This window comes from Petaurus breviceps, unplaced genomic scaffold (assembly GCF_028583685.1).
Source record: "Petaurus breviceps papuanus isolate PSGF00001 unplaced genomic scaffold, PetGlider_PUasm1.0 90769, whole genome shotgun sequence".
Lineage (NCBI taxonomy): Eukaryota > Metazoa > Chordata > Mammalia > Diprotodontia > Petauridae > Petaurus > Petaurus breviceps.
In genome coordinates this window covers 13,140,892-13,153,213 of record NW_027187341.1, presented here as the reverse complement: position 1 = coordinate 13,153,213, position 12,322 = coordinate 13,140,892, and the positions used below count along the sequence as shown (strand labels likewise).

Sequence of the window (12,322 nt, the reverse complement as noted above, 5' to 3'; positions counted from 1 at the left end):
AGGATTAGGGAGTTAGATGGAACTCACTAGGAACCAAGGTGAAATCTATTAATTTCCCAAATCTTCAAAAGTGCCCAAAGGTTATTTATTTATTTTTTTACTGAACTATATACAAAAAATGAGGAAACCAATGTGAACTATGACTGTGCTTATGTATTTTTTAACAGTTTTAAAATAAATCTCCATTGAAGTCTTCCTCTGATGTATTATGGAAGTAAACTCAAATTCTCCTTCTCCTCCCTTCTCTTTTGACAGGCCCAACTTTCTAAGGGAGATATTTGAATTTTATTGTTTTTAATTTTGTACTTTTTTTAATGGAAAAAAGATATATTTTCTCTCGCTCCCCAACTCTCCCTCCCTCCCAATGGAAAAGAAAAAAAAAATGATGCCCTTATAACAAAAATATGTAGTCGAGTAAGACAAATTTCTGCATTGGCAGTGTTCAAAATATGTCTATATCTGCACCTAGAGTGCATTACCTCTCTGTGAAGAGGAGCATGCTTCATCATCAGCCCTCTGGAAACATTGGTCATTGTGTTGATCAGAGTTCTTAGTATTTTTCATATCAACTATCTTCCTGGTTCTAATTACTTCATTCTACCTCTGTTCACAGTCTTGTTTCTAGACTTCTCTGAAATGGTCCTTTTCAGCATTTCTTATAGCAAATTAGTATTGCATTACATTTATATCATAATTTATTCAACCATTCCCCAATTGATGAGCATCTCTTAGTTTCTAGTACAGACTATGAAAAATTATTTAAATGTTCACCATTTTAGCTAAATTATGCTCACTAAAATGATAATGAGTTTTAGGAGGTTCTAAAAAATAGAGTTTTCTAATACTAAGAATCCAAATCACCATGGTATCATTAAACATCAGAAATCTATGAATGGATAGCTGTAATCCAGAGAGAAAAGAGCCATTTGCAAATGAACTATGGTCCAGGGACTGGTCAGCACAGCTCTAATCATTTATTTTCTTCAGTAGGGTCTTCATTGTTCTGAAAAATGATTTGGACATTGATTCAGCCACCATAAAGTTATTTGGCTCAAAGCTCCCAAATCTTCATGGAGGCAATGGCATTGACATCCACTTTGACAAACATTTCATTTAAAACAACTGATGTATTTATATGTATGTAGATACATATGCATATATACACATGATAACATGTACATAAATCTATACATAAATTTTTGATATCTGTATATCTTTATATATCTATAAATTATATATTAACGTATATTAATACATCTTTGTGTATATATAATCTTTAAAGTTTGCAGAACACTTCATTTTTTCTTCTCATTTGAACCTCACAACAACCCTATGATTTAGGTGCTATTATTATCCCCATTTTAGAGATGGGGAAACTGAAGCTGACAGGTTGGTTGACTTGCCCAGGGTCACACAACTTATAAGTGTCTGAGGCTGGATTCATACTCAGGCCTTCCTTTTAATCCTATAGTCTACCTCCCAGCTGCCTGTTTTCCTTATATGTTTGAGAATGATGCTGGTGACCAGTTCCTTTTATTGACTTTTCCTATAAAGCTTTTGTATCCTCAGGTCCCTATTAAAAATGCCTTTTTAAAATCAGTATCCCTCTTCCTCTTCCTCCCTTCTTTATCTTTACTTGGCTATAAAGATATAATCCAGAAATAACCCACATCATTTTCCTTTGGAAATTCCTATACTACTTTGAACAAAATGGTTAGCTAACATAAACTTCCTTCTGAAGGTCTCCAATAGTCATGAGAACTCAAAATGACTGTCAGGTAGTTGGTGATATAAAATTCTGGCCATATTAAGAGTTAAAGATATAGACTGTACCTACTAAGAGTAATGCTTTGAAGATGATCTGTTCCCATCATGCACTTTTTTAAAAATAAAATTTCTTTTGCAAACAAGGAAATAAAATTTACTGAAGTTAGACTTTTTGATAGAAAAAGTTTATCAATGAACTAGTAGATTTTTAAAAGAAAGAGGTTCTGGCATGAAGTTACCTCGACTTTATGACAGCCCTACACATTTGGGATCACAAAGTCCTACTATCTTGAAAATCAAATCATATTATAGAGTTGTTCCATTTCCAGCTGCTGACTTGAGGATCTCACAATAAGAATGATAATAGTTGGCATTTATATAACACTTTGAAGTTTACAAAGCACTTTGGTATGTTATCTCATTTGTAGGGATAGGTAGGTGCTATTATTATACCCATTTTTCATATGAGGAAACTGAGACACACAAGTGAAATGTCCAAGATCACAAAGCTAGTATTCGAGAGAGGATTCAAACTCATATCTTCTTAACATCAAGTTCAAACTCTATGTACTTTGCCCACCTCACTGCTTTGTGTCAATTAAAAGCACCCTATTACAGAGGATTGGATTAAAGAATATTAAGATCCTGCATACTGCTTTCATTTCCTTGGTCCCATGCGTTACTTGAGTAAGGCATAGCATGATATTGGCTTTAAATTCTGAAATGTCTTATGTAGTCTGGGGACAAACAGCTGGGAAGGCTGATGTTTCTTTGTTCTACAGCCATTCTTAGGCTTCTCCTCTCCCTTCTTATGCTTCCCTTTCCCATTTCTCATCAGAGCCCTTCTCCTCCAGGACTACTTCTGAAGGCACTACTGACTTGGGGCCAAAGGAGGAGTGTCTCTCTCTCTCTGTCACCCTACTGAGACACCCCCCCCCTCACCCCAAAGTTGTTTTGCTGAGTACTTCTCAGTTCAGTTTCTACTCTCCTTCCAACTTTTGGTCTCTGCCAAAACCAAGGACGACCCCATCTGTTGCCTCCTGTCCTCAGACAACCCCTGGGGTTCCCACTTGGCAATGCAGTGTCCCCCGAGGGGTGGCATGTAGCTGTCTCTGCAGCATTATTGCTGTGCTGGAGTTGGGGGTGGGGATGCCACAAGCTGGCTGGAGTGTAAAACTCGGCATTTGTGCCCTGGTGCTCTGAGCCAAGGTTGGCACCAATTCCAGTGTATGGGTCTGTTATCAGCATGTCAGGATGGTTTATGAGGAAAAAAGGTTGCCACAGATTTCTCCTAAGCTAGGGGGAAAAAGCAATCTGTACGGGCGGTTCACATAGCACGTTAGGATTTCAAAAATCTCCCAAGCCTGCAGCAGGCTTTCCACTAACTTGCATTTTTCATTGTTTTTAAGGGTAAATAATGCTTTCCTGGACCGAATACAAGGCAAAAGTCAACCAAGTGGCCTCTACCAATTTGGAGGCTTTGGAAATATGAATTGTGGTAGAGATTGGGTGAGTTTTTTCTTTTACCTCTTCCCTCCCCCCCCCCCCAATTCATCTTTCACCTCTGAGAGAAAACAATGAGAATTTGTTTTAAAAAAAATTTAGTCTTCTCCCTAGATATTACTCACTCTGCATTCTGTGATGGGCAGTCAGCCAATGTAAAGTGTGATTACTATAAATTCCACAATAGCTTCTAAGGGAGAAGAGGAGGGATAAAAGGGCCTGTTTTCAGCAGTGGCTTATCAAAATGAAAAATGACACCTGCCCCTCATTCTCAGCTTGATTGCCTTGAATACAAGATCCTTTTCTTTTCCCATTACCCAGTGTCCAGACCTAAAACAAAAATAAATGAACTTTTTAAAGGATATTCCAAAAAATTTTCATCCAAGGATAGCTGGCCAAATAGAATGATCGAGAAACAGTCTTTTAGGGAAAATGAACATTGGAGGGAATAGTTATTTCATTGTTTTTTAAAACAAGAAACTGCTATTGAGAACCCTCCTACCATATGTAATTAAAAAAAAAAGAAATTCTCAAAGATTTCAGGAAAGAAAAGCCTGGAGTCTTTGTCACAATATATGTTTCACTTATAGGTGGCAGGAAGAATGAAGGCATTGAAGTTCCAGTATAAGACTTGGTAGTAGATGTGAATCTGGTTAGTACTTTGCACTTAGGCCCAAGCATACTTGGAAAATTTAAATGAACCCTTAAGTTAACAAATATATTTGCTCAAAGGATGGTATTGAGGAAATAGAAATCTGCAAAAAGATGGGAGATTATAAAGTTGTTGCAGGGTTAGATGAACTGGGAAATTGAGAGAAAAATCAAACTTAAATGAATATTTGAAGGAGGAAAGTCATTATATTGAGACAGCTTTATCTATTAGAAATGAATGTGACCTTGAAGGAATGAGAATGTGTCTTATAGGTTTATGGATTATGTTAAAAGTATGCTGATTTAGGGAAAATTCAGGTAAGCAAAAGAAGTTTCTATGTTTTCCATGTTATTTGTGTATTCTGGCACATAAAAACATGCACATGGGGAGATTGTCATGTTACACATCCCTGTGGCCTTTAGATTGGTCAAGAAAGAGAAAGCAGGAAGCAGTTTCCTTTATGTTGTATTTTCTGTCTTACTTTTGGGGTTAGTTTTTTTTTCTTCCTTATTTATTAGGTCATTGTTTTGGTTGTTTTTTTTTTTTAAATTGGGACAATTAATTCTTTTGTCTCATGTGGTTTTCATTTTGCTGCTGTTTGTCCTTTGTTCTTAAATAGGACCATGGCATCAGAGAGGTGATACTGTTGAGGTTTGGGGTTTAGGAATGCTCGAATTCCCAAAATACCAATACGGTAGATCCTGCTGAATGACTTTGACTCAAGCCTTCTCTCAGCCAAAGTAAAACAAAGCTTATTAAAGATTTGCCCTAATGGGTAGGCTCTTAAGGAGCCTGAGTATTTGTGCTCCTTGAGAGCCTACCCATTAGGGTAGACCAAGTCTGAGTTAGATTGAATCTTGCCTTCATAGAGGCAAGATGGATCTTATGTACAGAAAGACTGTGAGGAGGGATTTGAGGAGGGTCTTGAGGATCTTGACTGGACTGAAGTCAGACTTCAGGAATAGGATGAAGGGTGGGAAATAGCTGAAGGCTATCTGGAGGTGACAGACCTTGGAGGGCTTAGGCTAGTTTAAGCATAACAGATTTGGGTATAGATATTTTGATAGGATCAAGGGTGGGAAGTAGTTGGAAAATGGAGGGCTAGGTTAGGTTAAGAGTAAGAGAGATTTGGGCCTGGTTTATGGCCTCAGGCAAGCACCTCGTCAAGTGGGAAAATTCAGGGGGGTTCCCAGAGCCTGAACCCCATCAATGCCATGACATAGCAAGTGAATTAGATTTAAGTGAGGGAGGGCTGTGCAAAGTCACCAACCTCATTCTCTTCTCCAGAAGTGGGTCCAGTGGCCAGATATGGATCAGAACCACTGGAGATGGCTCCAGCTGCAGTGCTTTTTCAGGCTAAGGTTATTGAAATATAACTTGGGAAAACTAGGCTTTGATAAAGCCCATTGGGATTCAAATGAAGCTATGCTATAAATAAAGCTATACCTCTAAACCCAAATCACTCTAGCTCTCAAAGATTGGTCAATAATATATCCCAGCCCAAGCCTCACTTGGTCATTGTTTAGATTTTGATGGCTCCCAGGGAATGTAAATAGTGATTGTTTCTATTTTGGCCAGAAACTCTAAGGGTCATTTGCTTCCCAGACTGACTCTTCTGTGAAGGCGAAGTAGGCCATCTTTTGCCTCAACTCTTACCTAGCCTTTAACTACTGAATGGGTGTTGCTGCAGACAAACCTGGACCTGGGAAAGACCTTAGCTTAAAAAAGGCCAAGGTCTCCATGTGGATCTGGGGCCATAGCCAGTTGTCTTACCACTGGACCCCAAAGACTGGAGGAAAGAGAGACTGGAACAGCTCTGCCTCACTTAAATCCGATTCACTTACAAATTAACAGATCACCCTCCTGCTGTCATTGGTCCACTTAGGGAAGGATTAGACCTCCAAGTTCCAAGCTTGTTGTTGGTCTGTCCTTCATCGGGCAAATGATGACCTGACTTGCAGGTGACTTGGATGTGAGTGAGGGAAGGCTGTGCAAGGTCCCTACCTAGCCCTATTCTTATCCACCAGAGCCATCTGGGTCCAGTGACCTGATATTCATCGGGATGACTGGAGATGGCCCAGGTTTCAATGGGAGACCCTGGCTCTTTTAGGCAAAGGCCTAAAAGTAAGGTAACACTCATTCAGTGAATATGCCTCTTTAAGAAGTGAGTCAAGGGATGGTCCCTTTAATTAGAAAAGAGAAAAAAATCAAGCTGGGAGGGAAAGACCCTCAGGCTTGCTGTTCCAAAGAGAAACCATTACCACTGATATTCATTCTAAGCACTAAGCCTGGAGAGCCCAAAATACAGCCATTAAGTAGAGCTTGGGCAGGGACCTATTGTGGTCCAAACTAAGAACTTCAAAGTGAACTGGGTTTAGGGAGGAAGGAAGGAAGGAAGGAATCTAGCTAGTAAACCCCAGGTTAAGTGGGAAGCTTCTGGTCATCAACATGTACCTTCCTTTGGAGAGGAGAGGGAAAGGGAAATCAGGGAATACTTAGGGCTGTCTGAGATTGCTAAGAAAGGCAGTTCAAACTAATATAACACCATCATCATGAAGAACCATGAGTTTTGAGTCTTGATTCGCCACTGTCTTGGCCATCTTAGCTAAGTGCCTTGTTTTCACCCACACTAAAATGGGGCAAAAGGTCTATCTGTCTCACCAGGTGAGACAGATATCTTCACCTGTGAGGAATGAGCAATCCCATCATTTGCAGGAAAAGTGCAACATAAGTCCACGGAGACTACTTTGCCAAAAAAAAAAAAATTGCTAATCGAGAAGCAATAGTTATTATAGAAGACCTCCTCTGTCAAGGCTACATGCATCACTGGATGATGGAAGCAAATGAGTAGGTGCATCATTCAAATGCAGTTCCTTGATGGTTCTGTTTTGTGTATTTTTTTGGTTAATGCATAATTGAAGTTAGGGGCTATTTTTTGTCTCTGTATCCCTAGAACTTAGTATGCTGACTAATGCATAATGGGTATTTATTAAATGCTTGTTGATTTGTTTAAAAAAAAAATAGACCAGGGGCGGCTAGGTGGCACAGTGAATAGAGCACCAGCCCTGGAGTCAGGAGGACCTGAGTTCAAATCTGGCCTCAGACACTTAACACTAAAACTAGCTGTGTGACCTTGGGCAAGTCACTTAACCCCAATTGCCTTCCAAAAAAAAAATAGACCAGATTCCCTTGTCTGTTACATCAGCCAGGGTGTTTTAGAGAAGTTGGAAGGCAGCATGATGATAGTAAGAAGACTGGATTCAAATCCTGTCTCAGTTAATGTGTGATCTTGAATAAATCACTTAATTCTCTTCTATTACCCATAATATGATGAAGTTGGGCTTAATGACATTTATGATTTCTTTTTCTAGCTCTAAATTTGTGTTCTTATGATTCTTGCATACATTTCCCATTTCCCCAAACTTGATTCCCATTCTTCTTTTAATACTTAAATAGTAAACCCCTCAAATGGCAAAAAAGCAGCTTAACTTAGTTTTTTTATGCTATCACAGTACTATTATTATGGTGAGTAATGAAGAGTAAATAAAAAGTGAGACTGTTTTGTAGAGCATTTAGATCTATAACCCCAGGAAATCCAAATGAAGGTCACTCCTCCCTGTGGTGATGTCAGGAGAAAAATTGCTGAGATTTTCTACTAAATGTTGCTGAATGACAATGATTTAAAACCCAAATCCAACAGTGTTAGAGATACATTTTACTAGCTGTCTAAAAGGGATCCTTCCCCACCCCCACTCTCATGCCAATTAATTTATGTCACAATGACTCATCTTACTGGTATACTAATCTCCAAGTTGGTGAATTTTTTTTAAGCTTTAAAAATAGCACAGAATCATAAGGTAATTATCAAGCTCTACTTTTCCCCTGTAACATGAGATATTTGAAAATGAGTATAATTAAATATGAAATTTTCTTTGTTCAATACAAATGCATTTCGTATGTTATATGCAGGATGCCATTCTAGGCACTGTAGTGGTAGAGATAGGTCTTGTTTTTCAGTTTTGTCCAACTCTTCATGATTCCATTTGAGGTGTTTTTGGCAGAGATACTGGAGTGGTTTGCCATGTCCTTTTCTAGCTCATTTTATGGAGGAGGAAACTGAGGCAAACAGGGTGAAGTGACTTATGCAGGGTCACACAGCTAGTAAGTATCTGAGGTCAGATTTTAACTCCATGAGATGATTTCTTCCTGATTTCAGACTGGGCCCTCTAGCCACTGCCCCACCTATCTGGCCAAGAAATGAGTAAAAATAGAATAAATATAAATACAAGACCTAGTCTCTCTCCTTAAGGATCTTCCAATCTATTTGGAGGAAATGGGCTATGTGCAGAAAAGGGTAGGTGATTAAATGTCACACCTCTTGGAACCCCTTCTTTCTACCCTTCCTCATGTGTCTGGCTGTCATAATTCTACCCATCCTCTAAACCTAGATATATCCTTCCTCCAGAAAGCCCTCCCAGATTTCCTCAACCAGAAGTGATCTCTCCTTAATGGTAATAATCATAGCCCTTTATATACCCTTCTTAGGAACACACCACAACCTATATTGTTCTTGGTGTTTATTGTTTTAAAGGCTATATGACAGGCTGGGTAGAGAATGCTGGCCTTGGAATCAGGAGATCTGGGTTCATACTCCTGCATCAGATACTCACTAGCTGTGTGACCTTGGGCAAATCACTCCATCTCTCTGTACCTCAGTTTCCTCGACTGTAAAATGAGAGCATTGGCCGGGAAATGTCCCTTCCAACTCCAGATCTAGGACACTATGGTCCTTCTATGAAAAGGCTGGCCTTGCAGCCAGGAAGACATGATGGGTTTAGTTCCTGCCTCTGACACAATTGATGATGATGAAGATGATGATGGCTAACATTTATATAGTGCTTACTATGTGCCAAGTGCTTTATGATTGTTTTCATTTGATCCTTACAACCCTGGGAGGGAAGGGATATAACCCCCATTTTGCAGAGAAGAAAACCAAGGGAAATAAAGGTTAAGTGACTTGCTTAGAGTAAAAGTTGGAGGTAGGATTTGAACTCGGGTCTTCCCGACTCCAGGCCCAGCACTCTGTCAGCTTTGCCACCTAGTTGTCCATATATCAGCTGGGTGACTGTGGGTAAGTCATTTCCCCTACTCCTAACAATATAAGACTCTAAGATGAGAGCAGCACAGGGAGTAGAGCACGAGGTGTCAGGAAGACCTCAGACACTTCCTGGCTGTGTGATCCTGGCTAATCCCTTCAGTTTCTTCACCTGTAAAATGGGTATTATAATACCACATACTTCCCAGAGTTGCTGTAAGGATCAACTGGGATAAGATTTGTGAAGCACTTAGCACATTGCCTGCCCCATGTTAGGCACTTCCTGAATTTCCCCTCTCTCCCACTATAAGTTGTAGTCCAGTTACCTGCATGCACAAATATGGGATTCTTTCCTACTTTTATCCTGCAGATAAAATCACAGGTCCAAACCCCTGAGCAAAAATTATTTACCTATTTGTCTTATTACCTCTATCATTTGCAACTTATTAAGTTCAAGGTCAGTGTGTTCATTCAGCAGCAGCACCCCATAACCTTACATGTTGTAGAAAGTCAGCAAACATTTCAGTTGAGCTCTCTACCTCCATTCCTATAGATCATGAGTGAGAAGCATGGGGTTAAAAGATCACATCAGGCTGCCCCCTATTTCTAGATCTCGTTCCTGAACATCACCTGGTGTGATTGTCAAAGACCAAAAAAAAAGAAACATCTGTCCAATATATTTCAGAATGTTCCCTTCTTTTGATATCATTTAAACAAAATACCTAATTATCACAACCTAATATAGTCAGGCAGTATTTTCATTTAAATTGTGCTGCTCTGTGCTGAGTATGCCAAAGTCCTCACTGTAACTGTGCAGTTGGACAACAGTATTTGTTTGGGCACACTGTTATTTATGAACCATGTTTGACTATCTGAGAACACAGCATGCCAGCTGTCACTCAATCAGCTATTAATATGTCGGCTGATAGAACATTGGGTGAATCAAATGTAACTAGACAAGAAAATTAAATCCTTTCACTGGTACTTTACATAATTAAAAATAATCATTTAAACCTGATGAAGTAAAAGGGAGATTTCAAACTTTCCCCTTTCTTTTGAGGGGTTTCCTTCACCTTGGACCACAATGGCTGTGAATTTCTTTTGCTGCTTGAGGTAATTTTCGTTCCTTTTCTTTTTTCTTTCAGGATGTTTGAGACATTCTGCACTTTCATCCAGCCTTAGTCAACTGACCTTGAAAAAGCCCTGGGGATATATTTTTTTCCTTCTAATGCAGTCTTGTTCAGCTCCATTGTGATTTTCTTTTACTGGCTTCTGCATCACCCCCACTTCAGTGAGCAATCTGCAATGACCAGTCTGTCCCTTGCATTATGTATGGGTATTTTCAGCAGTTGATTAGCAAGCTCATATTTAATCTTTAATGACAGTGAAATGTTTCATTATTTTTGTAATTTGTTTTGCCTCTTGTCAGAAGTATAATTATAGCAACCTTAGTGATCTAGAGGAATGGAAGAAAGAAAATATTTGCCCTGTTGCCAGTACCTAAAGCCACGGGGGGAGCAGGATTTTTATATATTCATAAAAACTGAGGGTCAGCTTATAGAAATTCCTAGGACTGTTGGGGTTTTATAATTCATTCTTTCTTATCTTAGCTAAAGAACTCATGCTATAGAAAATTACGCCTATTTTAATGTCCTTTTATTGAAATTTATTAATAAAATTTTAACTATCTTGGAAATAGTTTTTATAAATTTTCTTTTTCTTTATATCAGTCAATTAAATAAAAAACTTATTTTTTGTATTCCCTTATACATATCATCTAGATTAGATGTAATCCTTTTTTTCTCTAATGCTACCATCCCAACTCCTTCTTAAATTGATGAATCCATTCCTCAAAACCTTGACTACTAAATTCCCTTAGGGGTCCTTGGAGATACCCCTGAGGGATTAACGGGTTGTATTTTCTAATTGTATATATCCCATGAGCCCCCATCAGTGTGCTTTTTTCTCAAGATTATCAGTTGAAGATCAATTTTGTCAGCAAGCCTGAAGTACCTTTTAGAAAAGGGTATCTACTAACATAGTATATTTGGTAGAAAATGTCCCCCAAATAAATGTGTTACACCCTCTCTCATTAGTACATAGAGAGCCCAGATGAAAATGGGCATAATATGAAAAGCACATATGGTAAAGAGGCAACTCTGAGCTACTGGTTACTAGAAATCTTTTTTTTTTTTTTTTTGCCTCTTCAAGTTCTTTCATAAGCATTTTTTTTAAATTGGGCTTCTTGTGGGACCATGAATCTACATCCAGTCTCTGCTTGGCTCCCAGTATAGATGCTGCTATCAGCTCATTGAGGGATATCAGTAAGAACTTGGGGGAAAATCCCAAATCCTTCAAACCCTTCAAAGCTGGAAAAATCATTCTTGGGCCAAAAAGGTGAAGAGAAATGGAGGGGACAGAAACGGAAGTGGTCTATGCTCTCTTTCCTTTCCTCCTAAGTAACCCTTCAGGAGGTTTACCTGGAATGAACTCAGCTTGTTCAAATCTTACAGGAATCTAATTCTAGGATAATTCCAGTTCTCAACTAGATTGAAATTTTAGAGATGAATCCCTAGGGTGTGACCAAGTTTCTTCAACTTCCCCAAATATGATTCCTGTGAAACATTACTCCATTTCTAAGAACTTTTCATACATAGTCTAAAATCTATAGTTAATTGATTTGAAGTAAAGTGAATGGTAGAGATTCATACCATCTGGTTAAGGTCCCAAGTTATCATTTTAAATGGGCAAGGAATGATTTGATTAATGTGCTTAGTCAATTACTTAGTATATATGGACTTGACCTAGGGCTTTATTGTCATCTCTTTTTGCTTCCATTTTGATTTGGTGATATTAAATGATAATGCTGGTGGTGCCAGGGCCCATTCTGCCCCCAACCCCTCTCATTAAATCTGATTTTCAGACTAGAGTATCTAATATAGGACTTGTGTTTCAGCAGCTTAAGATGCTGTGTGGTTTGTGAATGGTCCTAGCGGTTTTAATGCTAACCTAGATAGACTTGTTTGCATGAACTCAGTCAAGCTCTCTCAATCAACTCTTAAATAGTAGACACTTAAATGGATGTTTATTGAGATTAGAGTAGACGAGTCTTCAGTTTCATAGATCTCCCATGAGAGGCAGTCTGGCATAGTAGATAGAGACCTGGCCTTGGAATCAGGAAGACCTGGTTTTGAATCCTTTTTCCAGATGTGCTAGATACATGACTGTAAGCAAGTCCTTAACCTCTTAGTGCCCAGGTAGCTTCCTAAGACTATACTGACAGGCACTTATCTGGTCGAAATTTT

The 12,322-nt window shown here is 38.8% G+C and overlaps 1 protein-coding gene across 4 annotated transcripts in view; it reads left to right on the top strand.

The window, feature by feature from the left end:
- EPSTI1 (epithelial stromal interaction 1) overlaps positions 1 to 10,776 on the top strand; it is a 111,178-nt gene extending 100,402 nt beyond the window's left edge. For all 4 annotated transcript variants that reach the window (XM_069068683.1, XM_069068684.1, XM_069068685.1 and 1 more), the window contains 2 exons: positions 3,177 to 3,276; positions 10,163 to 10,776. In XM_069068683.1, coding sequence (XP_068924784.1) covers positions 3,177 to 3,276; positions 10,163 to 10,171 — 109 coding nt within the window. In that variant the 3' untranslated portion in view covers positions 10,172 to 10,776. The remainder of the gene's footprint in view (positions 1 to 3,176; positions 3,277 to 10,162) is intronic.
- The last annotated feature ends 1,546 nt before the right edge of the window (positions 10,777 to 12,322 follow it).